The sequence below is a fragment of the Magallana gigas genome, chromosome 4 (assembly GCF_963853765.1).
Source record: "Magallana gigas chromosome 4, xbMagGiga1.1, whole genome shotgun sequence".
Taxonomy (NCBI): Eukaryota; Metazoa; Mollusca; class Bivalvia; order Ostreida; family Ostreidae; genus Magallana; species Magallana gigas.
The window spans coordinates 24800589-24821867 of NC_088856.1; the positions used below are offsets into that span (position 1 = coordinate 24800589).

The following is a 21279-nucleotide window of genomic DNA, read 5'->3' on the forward strand; positions in this document are numbered from 1 at the left end:
TGGAAAGTATATACTATTAGTATTATAAATATTTATACCTTAATCTCAGATGGAGAGAACTAATATAGACTATTTTTGCCTGCTGTTCAATTCAGATTCGTTTATATACTTATATGTATATTTTGGATAAAATATTTCTTAAACTATAAATATGCTTGCTATGACAGAAATGGCGCTAATTAGATCAAAATGGCGGTCAAAATGGTCGACAGGCAAATTCTTTAATTCTCTTAAAAATTGAGGTAACAAACGATGATAAATTGGTTCAGCACAGCATTTTATCATAACTAAGGTGTGTTGAGTCCAACAAAATATGTTGATCGCGATAAACAGTTAAAAATGGTGGACAGCCAGATTTCATCATTTTTCGTCTCATAGTCTCTTTAATGGAAAAAATAAATAAATAACAATACAAAATCACATATTGGTCTAGCAAACATATTTATCATAATTAGGTAGTGTCAAGTTTGATTAAATGTGTTTGCAATGACGTTAATTTTGTCAAAATGGCAATTCAAATTGGTGTTTACTAGTAACTAAATTTCATTGATCTCTATATAGACTACTAAAGGCATCTTAAATGGGGAAAATGTTTGAATATCATAATTCCAATACTAATGATGTAACTGACAATCAAATTTGAACACTTGTATTAATAGAACCCCCCCCCCCCCCCCAGCTTTTAATTTGGAAAAAAAACCCATTCTGTTTTCCCTAATTAAGCTACAGTATATAATTATGTTATTTATACAATTTTTTTTAAAATGATAATATTGTGATTGAAATTTGCAAATGTCTTTACCCGGGAAGTAGGCACGTTTACATTCACGCATACAGGTTCTGCAACCTGTGGAGCAGTTGCAAGCTATCAAATCTAAGAAAGCTTTAGGTATAAGATCTTAAGGTCATTAGTTCCAGCAACAAACATCCATCACTAAATTTTATTATCCCATCTCGGCTGGGCATGGTAATATGGGCATGCTTATATATGCCTGTCTCCCTTCCATTACCTTGGTGTGTGTTTGTGTCATAAGCAACGTAAGGCAAATCCCAAGTTGGGACATATTCCCGGGCTTTGATTTTAGGAAGAAAGAAAATTAAACCGTCTCAGTGGGCAATGTGTCTTGGTTATCCATATAACTAAAGAACTTCTCAAACTATTTGATTTTCTGGTCAGTAAATTCCCATTTTCATACTTGTTTCTGTTCATTTATTATGTCGATTTTCTCGATATGCTGTAGAAATAAGAAGTTGTGTCACGCCATATCAGTGAATGAAATGAACCAAATGCTAATTCAAAGCTCTATAAAATGGAACATTTTATCTTGAACAACATTGACAGGGATGTTTATTGGCTTTAAAGAGGTTCATACATCCATCAGCAAACTTTGTTGTGAGGATAAGTTGCAAATTAACAATGACATGTTCTAGCATAAAAAAGCCTCAACTTTGCCTCTGAATATGGACACGCATTGCTATACTTTCCTCAGCACATTTGGCCAAACATATTTTAACAATTTTGCAAGAGGTTCTTTTATCTTTAACGAAGACATAGACAGCTTGATTCCTTTTACAATATATAAATTGTCCCAAGTGATGTTAAAATGAGTAAAATTCTTTGAGTTGCCTAAAACATTTTGCGCATACTTATCACTAATATATAAAGCTGGACGATATGTTGATCTCGACTCATTTTGAATCACGAGCTTTTCCAGTGTATATCATGATATATTAGTTAGATTTATTTGCTGGAAATGTATTAAAGGAAGAGACAGACAAATACTAGAATAGTTCTTCATGCCGTACACTGTTCCTAAGTACCTGATTGTATCTCCGTTATCATATAAGGTTTTGCCATCGATGTCTATAAAGCCTAAAAACTCCAGTTTTATAGTGCAGAAATATTTCTCCTCTCTCAATCTTTGCTTTGTAAGCATTTGTTGTATTTCACGAACTTGCAGGTCGAAGAAATCGGTACATAAAGTATAATTTTAAAAACCCCAGAAAGGTTTATGAACAAGACGGATATTGAAAAGCATGAACACAGAATGTTTAAATAAGATACCGGTATACGCCTTAATAAGACAAAACGGAAAAAATTAAAATATGGAACTGTTCTTGTTCTTCGTTAAAGTGTTCCAATCTAATTTTTCATGTGCATATTTGTATAATGTAATACTTACACGTTTCATCCCTGTAAACGGCTTTGAAAGAGAATTATGAATTCTGGCTGTCGGCCATTTTGAAACGCCATTTTGACCCAAATAACGCAATTTTTGTAAAAGTAAGCATATATTAGCAAACTCAGTATTCCCTAATTATGAATAAAAACTTTTTGTTGGATTGGACTATAATTGTTTTAATACTTTGTTTCTTGTTAAAAAAATGATGAAATCTGGCTGTAGGCCATTTTAAATCGCCATTTTGACCTATTTTAAGGAATTTCCGTCATAGCTAACATATTTCTTAAGACTCAGCTTGTCCTAGTTATATTGATAAACTTTGCTGGACCAAATTAAACTGGTTGGTCTCATGCTTTTTTCTGTTTTAAGAAACTTTGAAGAAAAAAATATGAAATCTGGCTGTCCGCCATTTTGACATGAAAAGCATTGCTTTAGTGAAAACCAGCATGATTCCTCCGACTTAGCACACCTTATTTATGATTTAAAGAATTATTTGAAAAATTATAATTGTTTCTTTCTCGCTTTTTCACCATATAAGAAACTAAAGGGAAAAATATAAAATCTGGATGTCCACCGTTATGAATCGCCATTCTTTTTTAGACAATTTGCGACATTTTCTTGAAAATGGCAAATTATTCCTGACTATCCACACATAAGTTATGATTTAAAACTTAGCTGGACTGAATATTTATTGTTTGTCTCACGCTTTATGTCCATTTCAGAAATAGTAGACGAATTAACCAAATTTTGTTATCCGCCATTTTAAATCGCCACTTTGACCTAATTAACCACATTTGTGGAAAGCCAGCATAATTGGTAAGACTCACCACATATTGGATATGATGAAATACTATTTTGGATCAATTCATTAGTGTTTGTCATTATTTCACCCATTGAAGAGACTTTAAGAGAACATTTTGAAGATTGGCCGTCTGCCATTTTGAATCGCCATTTTGACCTACTTAACGCACACTTAAACGTGTCTTTTGGGAGTGGTGTAGGTAAAGGCTCTGTATATAATGCCACAATTATGGTCTGGACATATTCAGATTCGAAATGTGTGATTACAGATCCTTGTACCAATAGAAGAAAATCACGATGCTGTAGTTTATAATGGACAAGGTTTTTGGTCTGTAGTTTCATTGTTTGGAAGAAAATGAAATGATTCATACACGTGACACATATGCATGTATTTTAAGAAGAGCAAAAAAAAAAAATAGAATCTGATGCTTTTAATTTCTCTCTCTTTTTGATAGAGTTTAAAGATGTAAAGATGCGATACTAGAAGGAACAGATTCAAAATTGCGTTTTTGAAAAGGTAAACTGTCATATAGTTGGCTATGTTAATTAACATTAAAGTTTTAGAAGTAAAGAAGGTGCATTGTGCTTCGCAATGGCCCTTTATTATGTAAATGCTGAGTAAACGATACGGTAAATTTGCACTAAGATAAGAATGATACAACTATGTTTATTGAAGTTTCATTTATATACAGACAATGTTAAGGACATGAAAAAATATTTTTGCCTAGTTTTGTATATGTGTTTTTTCGAAAGAAAAATCCAATTATTGACATGAAAATTGCGGGGGTGAAGGGGCGGGTGGCTGCCAAAAGGGTACATGTACCCCTATTTCACGGATAAATGCAGTTTAAAAATAGGAAGTTGATATTTTGCAGATCGATTGTACAAATATAACAGAGATGTGCATATTACTTTGATTTTGTTGGAAGTTTACACTAACGATATGTTTAAAAAATTGTTAACGTTTTTATTTTACACCTTTGTCAACGAAAAATTGCTTGATACTTTCATTATTTAAACACGAAAATACAAATATAGAGTATACATTGCTCTTGATTTGAGAAACTTTTTATTCAATATCTTCTACGGATTTCGCAAAAAAAGTTCCGACGTACTTATTTTAATATATAAAAAAACAACAAAAATAAAGGTTGATAATCAGTCTTATGTTAAAAAAAAAACCAGGAAAAGAAAGAATAAAGAATATAATAAAATGCTGATATGGTTTATTGAGAACTAAGACAGAAAGGACATGTTTAAGGCGTACGTTGTTAATAGGTCTTCTTTCTTGGTACTACTGGACCAAAGCTTGGAACACCGCCTACAGCGGGGACTCCTCCAAAAAGAGGAGCACCTCCCACAGGGGAAACTCCTCCTAAAAAGGGAACGCCGCCTCCCAAAGCGGGAACTCCGCCTCCCAAAACGGGAACTCCGCCTCCCAAAGCGGGAACGCCAACTCCACTGAAATCGTCATCAAATACAACGGATTGTCCTAGTCCTGTGCCAAAAGGTCCCACCGGGAGGCCATTCAGGTTGCCTCCGAATTGACCGGAACCGAATACATTTGGTCCATTATATCCGTGATAGCCAACGTACTTGCATGTGTTGACGGTGCCGTAAATACCGGTACAACATTTCTGGTTGTAGTAACAATCTCTGTCTGTGTTGCAGTATTGTCCAGTTCCTGGGCTGGCTGGATTGTTTGGGCAGCTACCATACCTTTGTGCTTCTAGAGGAACTTGGCATCTGTAGTTGCAGCATTTCTGGGCGCCAGGGCAGTGGTAATCCGAAAAGCAAGATTGTCCAACTCCACCATAGTCTATGAAGTAAGGGCAAGTTCCATATTTGTAGCCTGTAAAAAAAAATGAAATTGTAATACCTTCTTCTTTATTTTTTTTTCTAAACCGTTGATTTGATAGACACTGTTTTTGATCTTACCCCCTTGGGGTCTCTTGTCATAGCCGGCAAAGCATGAAGCAACCAAGACAGAGAAGACGACTAGGGTGTTCATGACGATTTCTAAAAAGAAAAGAAATGAACATTCTATATGTGGATAACTCTAATGTTGATTTAGGAAATACCTACACACTGAGAGAGAGAGAGAGAGAGAGAGAGAGAGAGAGAGAGAGAGAGAGATGAAGTAAGAGCATTTTGATGAAAGAAATCATTCAGTTTATCAAATTAACAAATTATGTTCTACCACAAACTCATACCGATTATGATATATTCCGAAACATTCTCCCTCTTTTTCTCAAAATGAATCAAACTTCTAGAAGTTTCTATGCATCAAATTTAAAATTGTTCAAAATAAGGTTTCTTGTAACATTAATTATTTAAGAAAACTTATTTGCTTAACGGAAATTGTCTGAAGAAACTTACCGTGTGTTCCAGTAGTAGACGTACAACACTAAGGGGAGACTGCAGAGCTTTTATACCTTGCAATTGCCACGGAAAATGCACACATTGGGTGACTTATCTGTCAGAGAGATTGAGGATCGATCATCTATTAGCCTCAGAAGCATATTAATTAGACGGAAATGATTAAACATTATATAAAAAAGATACTCTGATTGACTTGTTTTTTTTATTGTAATTATAAAACGTTTCCACTTTAATTTTTTTTGCTGATAAATATCACGTGATACCGTGAAAGTTTCATCGACATTTAGATGTGGTCTATTGTTTTTAGCTATTCCTTCATCATATAAGGAAGAGGGAATATATTTCAGATTTTTTTAATGAATATAACCAAAATTTATAGCTATGATTCTATCACTTTTGAATAAAAATGACAGTTTTAGCCTGTCAGTCATTTAGTCATTTTTTTTTGTAAATAACTACTAAATATCAAGTGTTGATGAAATATATACAATTTTATACAGCTTTTGGATTTCACCAAAGAAACAAATACAGATATGCACCTTTTTATAAATTAAATTATATGAATTATAGAATAACACTGTGAATTCGAGAGTATTATTAACCAACGTTAGAAACATTGTCGGTAACTTTAATTTTTCTTAATAATTTTCTGTTTCAAGACACACCACCTGTATTTCGTGATATTATGTGTATTTGGCAGAAGTTATACACATCGCATCGATGAACCAAAATATTAAGATAAAAAACCCCCCAAAAAGTTGTTGATGAATTGAAGAAATTTATTAACATAGATTAATATAGGATCTCTCATGATTTGTGATGGTATATGATTTTTATCCAACGAGTTGTGTGTTTTCTATCCCCGAGCCTTGGCGAGGGGATAGAAAACACACAACGAGTTGGATAAAAATCATATACCATCGCAAATCATGAGAGATTCTTTTTATCACATGTTTTACCAAGTATTTTTTTTATCCCAACTTTTTCTGTAAAAATTGTGATTGTGAGCCGCACAACATATTATTTACAACACGTCAACAACGTTACGCATGGAAAAAAAGTTCCTTAAAGTTTAACAAACAGACATTCATTTTCGAACATTTTTTTATGAATTCATGACAAATAACTGAAACAACATTAAATGTTTCAAATTTATATCTCAACACCCCTCAACTGAATTAATTATTTACTTTTTCATTCTTCTACGTCAATCAACCGTCTAAACCTACGTAATGATTAACTATGACGTCACGTGGCGTAAGAACACACAGTGGAATATCAAAAATTTATCCCATGAGTGATATCCACCGTATATTGGGATAAACATGTGATAAAAATAATTATTGTAGAATATATATATATATATATATAGGATCTCTCATGATTTGCGATGGTATATGATTTTTATCCAACGAGTTGTGTGTTTTCTATCCCCGAGCCTTGGCGAGGGGATAAAAAACACACAACGAGTTGGATAAAAATCATATACCATCGCAAATCATGAGAGATTCTTTTTATCACATGTTTTACGAAGTATTTTGTTAATCCCAACTTTTTCTGTAAAAATTGTGATTGTGAGCCGCACAACACATTATTTACAACACGTCAACAACGTTACGCATGGAAAAAAAGTTCCTTAAAGTATAACAAACATACATTCATTTTCGAACATTTTTTTTTATGAATTCATGACAAATAACTGAAACAACATTAAATGTTTAAAATTTATATCTCAACACCCCTCAACTGAATTAATTATTTACTTTTTCATTCTACGTCAATCAACCGTCTAAACCTACGTAATGATTAACTATGACGTCACGTGGCGTAAGAACACACAGTGGAATATCAAAAATTTATCCCATGAGTGATATCCACCGTATATTGGGATAAACATGTGATAAATATATATATATATATATATATATATATATATATATATATATATATATATATATATATATATATATATATATATATATATATATATATACACATTATGCCTTTAAAGGTCAATTACCATCAATTTTGTTTTATTCCATGTGTTTTTTTTGTTTGCTGATTTAAGGAGGCAGTCAAGAAAGTAACCACCAGATTTACCATAAATTTTTAAATCTGATATTCCAGACCCAAAACTATCGGTTTTAAAATTTTAGAATTGTCCTTTATCTCAATACTGAGCTCCCCTTTTAAAGGATTTCAATAAAGCTCTAAATGAATATGACCATCCAGCTCTCTAAAAGGGGCGTGGTCACGTTTTTTGTCAAATTCTATTTTTATGTTTTAACTATTTACAATGCTTTAGAAATGCATTTCTAAATGAATGATAAAATAAAATTTGAGAGTCACTCGTAGATTTATAAGCAAGATACAGGGCTTACAATTCTTTGTCATGTAAACAAGGCTCGTGCCCTGTTTTTGTTTACATAGGTTCAATATACTAGTAAAAAATCTTTTTCCAGCTTATTTGTCTATCTATTTATTTATGTTAAGCATAGATAAACAGTTCCTAACGTTTAATGCATTCGTTTTAGGTTTAAAACTGAATTTTTTACTGCAACTTTCAAAGTGTAAACAAACGCTTTGTTTACATTACAAAGAATTTCAAGCTCTGTAACTCGCTTATGACACAACAAATGACACTCAAATTTCGGTTGCCCATTAAAAAGGCCTTTCTGAAGCATTGTAAATATTAAAATCGGAAATAATAATTTTTGACTAAAATCGTGACCATGTCCCTTTAAGGTATCTGATCCATATAAGGACCTAATTTTCTAACCTTGAATATCCATCATGTGTAAAATAATCTGACTGACATTTATTCGAAGCATTTTAGAGTAGAAAATGACTTATTAGGAGAAAATTTCAAAAATGTTAGGACCTAAGCAGTAGTTAATTGATAAATATTATATTCAGTCTATAGGAACAAGCAAGTTTTTTTTAAGGAAGAAACATGAATACTGAGATTACCAATAAATGCTTTGGTGGAAAATGCATTTAATCATTGGAAAAAAGAAAAAAAAACCTATTGAAAACAAATTTAATACCGGATAGATTGTTTTAGAATTGATATTTATAGATTAAAAGCAAACAAAATATTTGTATAAGTACACATTTCTGTAATGCGTCAAAATTTATTGAATCTAGGGCTAATATGGATCAAATAATTTTATAACTGTGCACTTTACATTTTATGTTGACGAACATTTAAATAAAAAGTGCATTATGCAACTTGGACATTTTCTAATTAAAATGTGACCGAAGGTTTAAGCAGATACGTTCATCACAATTTCATTATTAACAGAAGTTCAAACAATTTATGTCCTTAATAAATGCACTTGTAAAATTTAATGAGTCATAAATATTGTCGATACGCAATTGCAGGAATTGAAAGCATTATATTTGAAGCAAACATGTCAAGCATGTTTGCCAACAAGAAAGGTTATCGATATCTTTAAGTCGGATCTTTAATATTGATCAACCTTATAAACTCATGTAATGTATTTTATTACATACTTAGTAATAAATACAGGTTTTTTTGCCTCCGGAGCTGATACAGGTTATCAGCCTTCCAGGGTTGATACTGATCCGTATCACACCCCTTGCGGAACTCCTCTGCCTTTTTTCGCCTCGGTATTTTTGTATGTTTTCAAAAATAGATTAAACATTTTTTACAGTCGACATTTTTAAGTGCAATTTAAAACTTCAAATGCTAGCAAATGTTTTGAAGAAGTCAAATTTTAAAACCTGAGGAAATTCTGTTCTGTAGCTCTGTATTTGTTTAAACAATTAGAACTCATTTTTTTTTATTAAAAACATGTACTTGTACAGACTTTTTTCAAGTAAAAGGTAAAATAAATTTGTTCAAGTCGATAGCTTTTGAAATTTTATTACTAAGAATTTATTTTTACTAATACATATCCTTTTCCATATCACAGCTTGTATCAGCCCTCGACCAATATCATCCCTCGGGCCTTCGGCCCTCCGGCTGACATTGGAGTCTTGGGCTGATACAAGCCGTGATATGGAAAATGGTATGTATTATTCTCTATGTAATGTGTGATTTAGGACATGTTTTAGTTAACCATTCCCAAAACAGTTTAGTTATATTCTTAGTTTTTGTAATATGCCGGGTATGCATCCTTTATCTGTTAGTAAACATAAATTAAATATATATGTATACTTTTGCTGCTTTTTTTTTTATTAAATAAGGAAATGTTTAAAGTTAATTATTCTCAGAACAGATAAGTTATTGCCCTCACACTTTAAAATATACTGTGTTGAAATATTTTTGTCTGTGTTTATAAACCAAATGCGTTGATTTAAAAACTATTCTTTTAAATTAAAAAAAAAAAAATATTCTGACAGTTTTCATTGACTTAGATATCAAAATTTATCCTACACAAAAGAAAACAGAAAATAGGGTTTTTATGACTAATTAATGAAAAAGAGTGTGAGTTTTTATAAGTAGTGAACGCCATTTGTATTAAGATTTAGTGCTTCCAAACATTAAGCAGAGAAACCACTAGTGCAAATGTTTATGTTAAAAAATCATTAGTAACAATAAATTACAAAAAAAAATTAATGACATAAAATACCACAGTAGAAAGTAAATTAATCAAAGGCTTATGATTGATTAGAACATTATTTTAAATGAAAACCAGAAGAAGTTTTTGGGAACCTTTTTCTTATAATGTTAAAAATGTCATTTTGGAAAAACCTGGTTAGGAAAGAATAAACCATGCAATCAATATTCAGGATATAAAGTTCGACTTTTTTTTTTTTATAATTCACGAGTTTCTATACATGTGTTTTAAAGCTAAATGCATAATCCTTTTTAGTTGTACAGTTGTATAGAGCGAGATATCATGTTTCTGCACAGCTAAAATTATGCAGTAGAGGAGAAGGTTTATAAAAATATAACTAAAACAAAAGTCAGATTGAAATTTCCTTTATTTGTTATTGTTTTGATATTTCTTTCGATATAGCTTTTGTATTCAACATGTAAATGCACAAAAACACTATCATGTGAATGAGAAAAAACAACATCTCTATTTTAAAAAAATAAACAAAAAAAGGGCAAAATGGAAAAAGGGAGAACAGAGGCAATTTTTGTTTTAAAAAATATGTAATCAGGACTCAGCATTTCAAAGCTTCTCGGTGTTGCAGAAGCTACTGTATTAAAACTGTACATCGTATATGAAAATAGAGTATAAATTGGTTATCAATGGACAGGTATCACATATCACAACATCATTTGAAATTCGTTATTTAACAGCGACATGTACAGCAACGTGCACAGCAAAGTGTACATACAAGGTGAGTTAAAACAATCCATTAGAAACATAAAATTATTTCTGCCTTTAAACTTAAGAATATCTTTGCCTAGCTATAGGGTGGGCGGTAACAATAAACTTCATCACTTTACTGTCTTTATAACAACCAGATAGCGGACTGACTACTGGACAACTCACTTTACAGCAAATAACAGAATTCCTGTAGAGTTTTCAATAGCCTGCTGGATTGCTCAAACTTGTATTCAATTTGGTCAGCAGGGTAACACATCAATCTAGGTCTTGTGGTTGCTCCAGTGTAGATTGCTATCCATTCATATTGCACAAAAAAGCCTCGAGACTAGAACACTTTCTCCAATTATTAGTTATCTATTCTTAGTCTTTTCAAAAGAACATTAGCGCTGGATTTTAGTGTATCAGTTCTGCTCAGTATTTTGTGGAAAATATTTGTTACATGTTATTCAAAAGTCATTTCTGAAGGAACAAAAGGAAAACTTCAAGTGAAACTTTCAAGTAAAAGATGAAAAATATGATTTTTTAATGTACATTTTAGTTCATCAATTGATGGTACATGAAGAACACTAAAAGTATTTTTGCGCCAAGACTGCTTAGTTTTAATATTCAAACTAAAACAATGCTGTTGGATAAATTATGTAGAAAATACATTCTTAACCAAAATAGTTCGACTCTCAAATCTCAAACCTCAAAAAGTGTACATAATTGCTATATATAACTCACTTTCTTGATGTCACGTAATTACATGACTTAAATTCAAATCTAATATGATACCTGACTGAACAACTTGTATACCTTATTGAACAACCCAGCAAGCTATTGAAAACTCTACTGGTATTCTAGAATTTGCTGAAAAGCTGGGCGCTGATTGTAAACATCACTGTACATATCCGGCCGATGAGCCGTCAAGTGAACTTAAAGCAAACCAACGGAATGACTTGCAACATTGGCTAAAACTGAAAACTTTAGACATAACATTGTGTGATTGGAGAATCATCCGAACCACGAATTGAGGAAAGAAATGTGAGATGAGGGAGTGTGACAAAAGGAAGGTACTTTAAAGTACCTAACTACATCTAGACTTACACTTTTTAACACACTGCGTCTCAAGATGACGATTTAAATGTTTTTGTAAAGTCTTGGTATGATTCGATTTGGTAGTATATCGTTAAAGATCATTGGTTAAAGTATCGGGTTTGTGAAACGCAGACCATGAGTTCGAATCCATCAGTTCGTCAGATGTACTACCACGTATGTACACTAGACAAAAGTGCTAACGCATTATTTAAAATAAAATAATATTTACATCCTAAAATTTTTAAAAGATGTTTTCAATGTTTAAATAGGTGACCTTAATTATAAATAAGACATTTAAATGCACAAACGGATAAATGGATGCAATGTTAACCGTAGCGTAACTGTTCTTTAGAAATGCTCAAATCGTGCTCACACTTCTTTTGGATAGATAAATCTTTACTTTTTTTTGTGATCTTATAATTGATGCATGCATTACTAAAACCTCACAAAAACTTGACGGGTATGGCGGTATGGCGCGTTTGACCACAAAAGAGCGTGGCAGGGCAGAGTAGTTGGTATGGCTCTGCAAGATGCTCCTTTAGTGAGGTTAGAAAATATGTTAATAATATAACAATTACCGGTGATATTGGCTAAAACATGACGCAGCATACTTATCAAATAAAAACAATGTCGTTTTAGGTAGCGACAGTGTTTAAAAGGCACCACACGTCAATTGCATGGTTGTACCGGAAATTTGTACAAACCGGAAGTGTAAGGGACCGAGCAAGAATTCCGAAGTGCCGCGTAAATACTAGGCGACAAGACATACACATCGCATTTATCCGAGCAAATGGAGCCCACACCCGATATTGATATGTGAATCACATAATGGGGGTACCAATGTTTCATGAACAGTACTCAAAGCAACTGGTCAATAAGTTTGCAACAAATGATGTTTCATTTTCTGTATCATAATAAACTGTTAAGATAATATACTAATCAATCTTTGTTGCGTTCAGATCAAAAACAATCAAAGATATAGTAAGTTGTGCGTTAGCAATTTTGCCTAGTGTATGTATCACCATGTATTACCACGACAAATTCAAGCTTGTAAACCTATTATCTTTAAATTTAGTTTCCACATTTTAATTCCCTGCAAATCAGTCATCTTTAAAGTGAAAAAATGGGACTGAAAAAAGGTAACTGAGCGGCTTACTGAACATTTCGCTTGAGGGATGATCAAAGTCATGAAAAAAGATTCAGCTACATTTTATTGTTCTTTTCGACTATCTGGGTGCACCTTTTTAAATCTGATAAATCACAGTAATAATAATGTTATCATTTAAACCTAAAAAAAAAAAGACAAACTTAAGAAATCTTCTAATAACAAATTCCAATATCTATATTTATATTTTTATGATATATTTTCTGTCATTGGCGTGCTGCAAGTTTTTGAATAGTCTAAGAAAAATCAATTATTGACCTTGTGGTGCATTGTTCATGCATCCGCCTTGTTTGCCGAGTCATGTATTATGCTATGATAGTATAAGATGATTTTATATAGACAAACATGCACAAAGAATTCTGCTGAAGTATTATTTATTACGATTTAACGAGTAGAAAAAACAGATTGTTGAGATGGTTAATAGACTTTCTTCTTAAGGCCTGGGTAAACACTACCAGGGTAAACGCCACCTCCGACTGGGTAAACACCACCTCCTCCGACTGGGTAAACACCACCTCCTCCGACTGGGTAAACACCACCTCCGACTGGGTAAACACCACCTCCTCCGACTGGGTAAACACCACCTCCTCCGACTGGGTAAACACCACCTCCTCCGACTGGGTAAACACCCCCTCCGACTGGGTAAACACCACCTCCGACTGGGTAAACACCACCTCCGACTGGGTTAACGCCTCCTTGGTATCCGTACGTAGCTCTTCTGCATGTGTTTACGCCCCCATTAGCGCCACTGCAACATTTATATCCGTTTTGGCATTGCCAATCAGTGTTGCAATATCCAGTTCCAAATTGTTGTCCAAAGTAATGGTAAGGGCACTGGCCAGGTCTTTGAAGTTCCTGGGGAACTTGACATCTTCTTTGTGCAGAGTAATATACGTAACAACACTTTTGTTGGCCTGGACATTGATAATCATTGAAGCAATAGTTTCCAAGGGAGCCAGCTTCAGAGATGTAGGGACAGGTTCCTGGCTTTTGACCACCACCTACGATAGAATATTTTATATGTAGAAGACTTTTAATACTGTAAAAATTAATCATTACCATATTCACTTAGGGTAAAATGGCACATCAAATCCTGAATTAGTTTTCTTTGACCAAAACTTTGAAGACGACTTTATTTCACATAAATATACAGTAGATTATGATATTTCATTGACTTCCTCCGAGATTATACGTTGATGATATGCGATACCAGAAGATATAAATGCAACTTGATGATTACCTGGTAAAGGGTATGGGCCTGGGAATGGGCCTCCAACTTGTTTCTTGTCGTACCCAGCGTAGCAAGATGCCACCAACACGGATAAAATCACAAAGGCGTTCATAGTTGCTTCTAAAATTAAAAATACTGTTTTAGAAATATTTAAAAAAAAAAATGAAAAGGAAGGAACACGTTTAACTTCTTGCGATGTACTTCATTTTAATTTTAAAAAACCCAAATTTCTCTTAGAATTTTTTCCACACGGACTTTCAATACAAGAGAACAATCATGTGTATAATATTTAAAACTAAAGTACTGTGTACATGGATATATTTTTAAAAATTGTTATACAAATACAAATCGTTAGCAATAAAAAATTACATTAGATATAAAACATTAGAGTATTTTTGACTTGTTGTTTTACGTGTAAGATATTATCAATCTAGTTAAAATCGAAACTTAAAAACTGCAATTTACTTTTTTGGGAGTTGATTTTAATCAACTCTCCTATGCAGTCACTCTGGCAAACCGAAAGTGAAACAGTATTTGGACCTAAGCACAAATCATCAACGCTGACACTACTTAGTTCTTGAATATGATAGAAAAATTCGATGTAATGTATGCTGAAGCATTGTTTTTCAAGGAAACTTATCTATAAACACTTTGAAAATAGTAAAATTTTATATAATACGAACAATTTAGATATTTATGTAGCCTCATGTATTTATACGCCAGAGTTTAATATAGTCTCGTTCAACCAAAAGCTCGGCTGTCTCCGTAAATCTCCGACAAACAGAGACGCTCTCTTGCTTGTCGGAGATTAACAGAGAGAGCTGAGAGTCTGCATGGTTGAACGAAACTGGAGTTCAATATCAATAGTGCTTTTAGAATTGTTTCGATTACTTATACATAGTTTGAAATCTATCTTTAAATATTACACAACATGATTCATATGGGGTTTTTCTAAATTCTTGTCTGAAAAGTCGTATGAAAATTCATATTAAAAAAAAAGTACGTAATTTAAATACAGACTAGAAACTAATTGCCACGCAAGATAAGTTGATTTTAAAAATTGATATCGATAAAATCAACTCCCGTCAGTACTTTGATTTTTTACTTGTAATTTGATCAGTGTTAAGGCCATTTTAAACAGATCGAGAATCTGCAATAGTTAAGATTATCGGTAAAAATCACTTACTGAAAATAACCATGTAAATATCATTGCAAATCTTACCTTTTGATTCCGAAAGGAAAAACTGGAATACTGAAACAAGAAATGATCGCCTCTTTTATACTCTTCATCTTATTAATTATCTCTTGAACTTTGACTTTTAGGTGACTTGTGATAAAAACCCCTATGCGATGAGAATTTGTAATTTGTTTCAAGGTAATATTGTTTAAAGGAGTCTTAATACTTTTGGATGGATTATTTATGTTTAGGTTGCTTTGAAATTTATAACCGCAATTAAGGAATATTATGTGACATTACTGAATTATTCATAATGCCTTGCAGTTTCTATATATATTGAATTTTTTGCATTAATTGAGTAAAAAAAACACGAAACGGACATGAACACTTATCTTAAATTTAATGAAAATAGTTGCGAAATGATACTTTTCAAATATGCAGGGGAAAATTGTAAAATAAGTTTGAAATTGAAGCAGTAATCTTTCCATCTATGCTCACGATAGGTAAACCGAAAACATTTAATTGATTTAGTTAATTAATTTGACCCCTTGTGACATTTCAAATATTTTGTGCAATAAATTTGTGCTTTGCATGATTTATGGGTATAATGACGTTTATTAATTGAATTAATGTTGGTTTATTGGCCTAGTTGTTTTGTTTTTACCTTTTATTTTTGTGTTTTGGGTGTGCAAATTCATACATGTAAAATATCGTGTTCATGATATAGAGAAGCGATTTAAAAAGATAGGTATATGCTCAATCTTTATGAAGACTATTTGTATTTGTTTATCAAAAAGTCATTGTTTGATCACAAAGGCCGATATAGTGCTTAATTTAAAATTGAATTAAGGAAGGATTCTGATTGGTACAGAAATGTTATCCAATGAAATCTCTTCACAGTATGTCTTCAGAACATACACAATTTGAGATCATTAGCAACCATTCGTTAACATCAACATAGGGAAATATATGATTACGTTTTATAAAATTTCATTCATAACTCTTACACATTTGAGAACATACCGGAATATCATAGTTCTATTTGAACAAAAACCCCCAAAAAACTACCTAACATTTCAACTGATAAATTTAGGAAGTCAAATAAAATTGAAATAGAATATCGCGACGTTCTTTTTTTTACGTTAATTGTACATGTTATGTATTTATACATTGCAACATAAATTTATTTTTGACGTTTGTTTGATGAATTATTTCATACTTTGAATATTTTGCTATCAATGTAGGTATTTATAGCTTATCAGGCCAAGAGGTTGTAAAAGACGGAATTTGCGTATGCAAATTAATGTGTTTATTTATAAACAAGAATTACTTTAACATTAAGACGAGGAAATAAAACAATGATTTTTAAAAAAAAATGTACATAAGGAAACAGATCGTTAAAGGGTGTTGAAAAAATATTTTAAGAAAAAAAAGTTTAATTCAAGATTTGAAATTTAATAAAACGTATGATCTTTGAGGATCAGTGTAATTTTAATTTTTACATTCTGAAGTTAGAAGAAAATATTTTTAAGGGTTTTTTGGTCGTTGCAATGCTTTTGTGGAATATAGTAACATTCTTATCATTACACTGGCGTCGGAAGCAAATTGAAAGTGGGGGGGGGCTAGACTAATCCTCAGAAATATTGCGAATGGGGGGGGGGAGTTCCTTGAAACTTTCTAAATCTTTCAAGGTTAATTTAGGAACAACTATATTTCCGGCGATAAAAAGTGTGTGTGTGGGGGGGGGGGGGGGGGCTAAACCCTCTATGATGCTATGTGCCCAATGGTTAGGTCTACGTTTGCAAAAAAAGTGGAGGGGGGGGGGGGGCTAAGACCCCCTAGCCCTCCCCCCCCTGGTTCCGACACCTATGCATTAAGATCAATGAAATGTTTGTTTTGAAATGAAAACAAGCCATAAATACCTAATATGTGCGAAAAGCATTATATTTACTCAGAATAGAAAAGAGGAAAATAAAACTCGAAAATTGATAATCTAAAATTATTAAACGCTGGATTCATAAAAACATGAAAAAACATGAAAGATTTATACAAAGGTCATTAACAAAACACGTGGGTTTATGGCGAAACACTTTATCCTAATATCATTATTACCAAGTTTATATACCTTATTTTGCATTATTCACTAAGTCTTTGAATCTATATGAGCTGACCAATATGTCCAAATATTATTAAAACTACTTTTACAGGTATGTATGTATTTTTAAATTTTTGTCAAATAAGTTGTATGTCAAACCTGTCAATCTGTAACACATAACAATGTTATAATCACTTCATTGACACTTGAAAAAAAAACCCATTTATAAAACAATCAAACTATGCATATATAATAACGAATTCTATGCACAAACAATATTATCATCGTTTTTTCCCATTGGCAGCCTTAATTGATATCATTATTTCCTTCAACAAAGATTTCGCCATTCATCCAAATCTCAATAATCATAAACTTCAAACTGTTTTGGCTAAATAATTGCATTGATATGACAGGTACAGTCTTAGATGTTTTCAATCAGGCACAGGTTTAGTCATGGGTGTTGTTAATCAGGCACGGGTACGATGTAAGCTATAATGCATTCATGGGACTAGTAGAGTCATGGATGTTGTTAACGAATCGCGGATACAGTCATGGATGTATGTAGTATTGCATTTATTAGAGAGGTACATTCGTGGACGTTGTTAATAAAGCACGGTAGAGTCGTGGATGTAAGCAGTTTTGCATTAATTTTATAGGTCAGGTACATTCGTGAATGTGAGTTAGATTGCTTTTTTTTGACAAGTACAGTCATGAATGATTAAATGCATTTCATTTATAGGACATGGATCGTGGTTTTTTTTTTTGATCAGGCACAGGTACAATCATGGATGATGGTTGGATTGCATTTATAGGACATGTTCATTCGTGGATGTAAGTTATATTGCTTTTTTGACGAGTTCAGACATGAACGTTGTTAAAGGATCAGTCACGAGTAAAGTCAAAGTTATTAAATACATTGCATTTATAGGACATGGATCGTGGTTTTATTTTTATCAGGCACAGGTACAATCGTGGATGATGGTTGGAATGCATTTCTATGACATGTTCATTCGTGAATGTAAGTTATATTGCTTTTTTGACGAGTACAGACATGAACGTTGTTAAAAGATCAGTCACGAGTTAAGTCAAAGATATTAAATGCATTGCATTAATAGAGCATGGATCATGCTTTTTTTTTTTATCAGGCACAGGTACAATCGTGGATGTGGGTTTGAATGCATTTCTATGACATGTTCATTCGTGAATGTAAGTTATATTGCTTTTTTGACGAGTACAGACATGAACGTTATTAAAAGATCAGTCACGAGTTAAGTCAAAGATATTAAATGCATTGCATTAATAGAGCATGGATCATGCTTTTTTTTTTATCAGGCACAGGTACAATCGTGGATGTGGGTTTGATTGCATTTATATACGAAATAAGGAATAATTCTTTGATTATTGTGAGGTAATAATTTCGGACGGGGCGTGATCAAATCCAATTAAGGGCTTTATGATAGATTTGATCACGCCCGACCGAAATTATTACTTCATAATAGGAGAGGTCTGAGTACACATGATAAAATGTACATTACAAAGCTTTATCATTTGACTGCAGCAGTGTTTAATTTGCAGAAGCAAATATACTTTAAAGTGAATTATCAAGAAAAAAACTCAATTAAGTCATTTTTTCACTATATCTAAAAAGTTCATTACTTACACTGCCTGTACCTTTATGCCATGCCAACTCAGTTATTAAGAATTTAAGAGCTGTTTTAATGTATATTTGTTTTTGCCAGTGTGTTTATAAAACAAAGTTTAATAAATATTGATCATAACCATTCAGGCAAGATCAGCATTCTAATAAGTATTAAAAACCCACCTCAATTTCTTTGTATCAAACTTATGTAACGTCAGTTCCCAATAACTATTACTTGTATTAATATAAGAAACATGTATGCGTTGTTTTGAGATATGCAGAACTCTTAAGGCAGTTTCAGATTTATGCTGAATTATGCAGGTATGGGCAATGGAAATGATCAGTGTATTAAGGATTGTATCCCAGGATACACTGTCATCATCGCCTAGTGTATCCTGTACCTCTTCACCTCCTTCACCAGTGAGCTGCCATGGGAAAAATGCCACCCGGAATTGGCCACTGAACGTATGTGAAAGATTATTGGACAGTCTGTTCCAGGTTTTCAAAGACCTGGTATATTGGAAGTTTTTGAAAGTTTATTATGGTCAAATATATCTTTGATACTTTAAAAGGAAGATAACTCCCACGTGTTTCTCAACTTCTGGAAGAGCCTTCAGATTTTATAGCATTTGTTGTATTTGATTTTAGATTAATACTACTTCAAGGAGGCAAATCTGTGTCTGCAGGTCTCGGGGCAGGTGTATTACATACAAATTTGTTATAATGTCACTGTGTCCTGTGAGCGGAACCTCAACCCACTGAACCAGAATGTCACCAGACATCTCCCGCTCAGAATTCCTCAAGTAAAGAGACATTTGTAATAAAGCAATATAAAGCTGAACATCAGAAATTCAGACTGCGTTATGACTTTTACATTAATATAGTATTAGTTGTCCAATACCGACGTAAAAATATATTTTATCAATAAAACTGTTAGCATCTATGTAAGAATGTATTTTGGGTTTTTTTTAAGGTGTTGTGTACCCGATCAGTCTAAAGGTATTTAAAGCATTGGAGTTCATAGGTAGAAAATCAGTTTATGCTTTTTGTGTGCTCGAATAATGACATTTGCAGCTCTCAGCAAAGGTGTCAAATCTACTTGAAAAGTGGTTTGCATGAAAAGTCTATTTCCATAAAATGTGTATGCATACTTGAAATATTACAAGCAATTGGAATTAGCAATTCCTGTATTTTAAAAAAGGTCATTAGCCAGAATTGATTTAGGTTAATTACAACTTTATTCTGCAACACAATACATACTACTGATAAGATCATATTGTTGACGTTTCAAACAGTAAGCTGAATGTCCTGTCCCAAGCAAACATAACCGCATTTGATGCAGTCATCTTGTGTCATATATACATCCTAACCAAATTCTATGAAAAAAAAATTAAAATTCAAAATAAACAAGGAAAAACAAAAGATTTTGTCTCTCAGTAAGGAAAGGAATTACCATGCGTTCACTAATGTGTCATCTATATGTACTTCGTAGGTGGTCTACGTCGCAGCCGTATTCCCATACGTAGTGCTGGTTATTCTCGTTTTCCGTGAAATTACCCTTCCTGGAACAAATGGCATAATATAAACCCTCGTTTTTACAAGCTTGGAGAAGCCATTTCATTCAATAAGCTTGTTCTGACAAGTTCATATCTGATTCGGATATTTTATTGTTGACTTTAAGTTATATTAAAGAATGTTGTTATATTGATAAAATTGTTTGTGATAGAAGGATTGGGAACTATGGAGTAACTGTTTTGATTAAGGTGTGGTCAGATGCTGCCGCTCATATCGTCTTCGCCCTCAGTCCAGCTTGGGGTATTCTTATTACACAGTTGCTAGATTGGCCGTCATCAATCTATCTGATGTTGCGACCAGGTTTTACTCATCTCATCATTGTGGTCTATTTTGTCTTTTGCTCACTGAAACAAAGTCGGGGGAGCTCATGCTATACCCTTGGTGTCAGCGTCCGGACTTAATTAAACTTTTTGTAGCAGGCCTTGTATCTAACTTATTACTCGTCCTATATATTTAAAAACCTTGCATAGATGATCCATCTGGACCTACTTAGGACCTTAAAGATTTGGATGCTGAATCTGGGACATGAATTGCAGATGCTGGAGCAAGTTAACGTTTTTGGAGCTGGTGCCCTTTGATGACCATTATCTCAATTACTACTACTTTAAACTTCGCAATACTTGGCAGGATGGTGTGTCAAATAAT

At 32.8% G+C, this 21279-nt stretch overlaps 2 protein-coding genes and 1 long non-coding RNA gene across 4 annotated transcripts; 1 reads left to right on the forward strand and 2 right to left on the reverse strand.

Annotated features, from left to right (window-relative positions):
* Positions 1–4193: 4193 nt before the first annotated feature.
* On the reverse strand, positions 4194–5439 carry LOC105348973 (uncharacterized). Its single transcript, XM_020062606.3, has 3 exons — positions 5364–5439; positions 4923–5003; positions 4194–4836 (listed from the first exon to the last, which is right to left on the reverse strand). The coding sequence occupies exons 2-3, from the start codon at positions 4993–4995 to the stop codon at positions 4256–4258; spliced, it is 654 nt and encodes a 217-aa protein (XP_019918165.2). The 5' UTR covers positions 4996–5003; positions 5364–5439; the 3' UTR covers positions 4194–4255.
* A 7835-nt stretch (positions 5440–13274) lies between these two features.
* Positions 13275–15407, reverse strand: LOC105321667 (uncharacterized). Its single transcript, XM_034450308.2, has 3 exons — positions 15371–15407; positions 14158–14268; positions 13275–13918 (listed from the first exon to the last, which is right to left on the reverse strand). The coding sequence occupies exons 2-3, from the start codon at positions 14258–14260 to the stop codon at positions 13335–13337; spliced, it is 687 nt and encodes a 228-aa protein (XP_034306199.2). The 5' UTR covers positions 14261–14268; positions 15371–15407; the 3' UTR covers positions 13275–13334.
* A 2786-nt stretch (positions 15408–18193) lies between these two features.
* Positions 18194–19958, forward strand: LOC109617787 (uncharacterized). Of its 2 annotated transcripts, none has more exons than XR_002198815.3 (3): positions 18194–18251; positions 19381–19524; positions 19708–19958. It is a non-coding gene; the product is annotated as an uncharacterized lncRNA (long non-coding RNA). The 2 variants fall into 2 exon arrangements; XR_010712638.1 differs by lacking the exon at positions 18194–18251 and adding an exon at positions 18275–18438.
* The last annotated feature ends 1321 nt before the right edge of the window (positions 19959–21279 follow it).

What these genes read in the sequence shown, in the direction of transcription:
- LOC105321667 (XM_034450308.2), bottom strand. Translation starts at nt 14,260, where the DNA reads ATGAACGCCTTTGTGATTTTATCCGTGTTGGTGGCATCTTGCTACGCT. An exon ending in AGGCCCATACCCTTTACCAG is followed by an intron (nt 13,919 to 14,157) that starts GTAATCATCAAG and finishes ATTCTATCGTAG; the next exon opens with GTGGTGGTCAAAAGCCAGGA.
- LOC105348973 (XM_020062606.3), bottom strand. Translation starts at nt 4,995, where the DNA reads ATGAACACCCTAGTCGTCTTCTCTGTCTTGGTTGCTTCATGCTTTGCC. An exon ending in TGACAAGAGACCCCAAGGGG is followed by an intron (nt 4,837 to 4,922) that starts GTAAGATCAAAA and finishes TTTTTTTTACAG; the next exon opens with GCTACAAATATGGAACTTGC.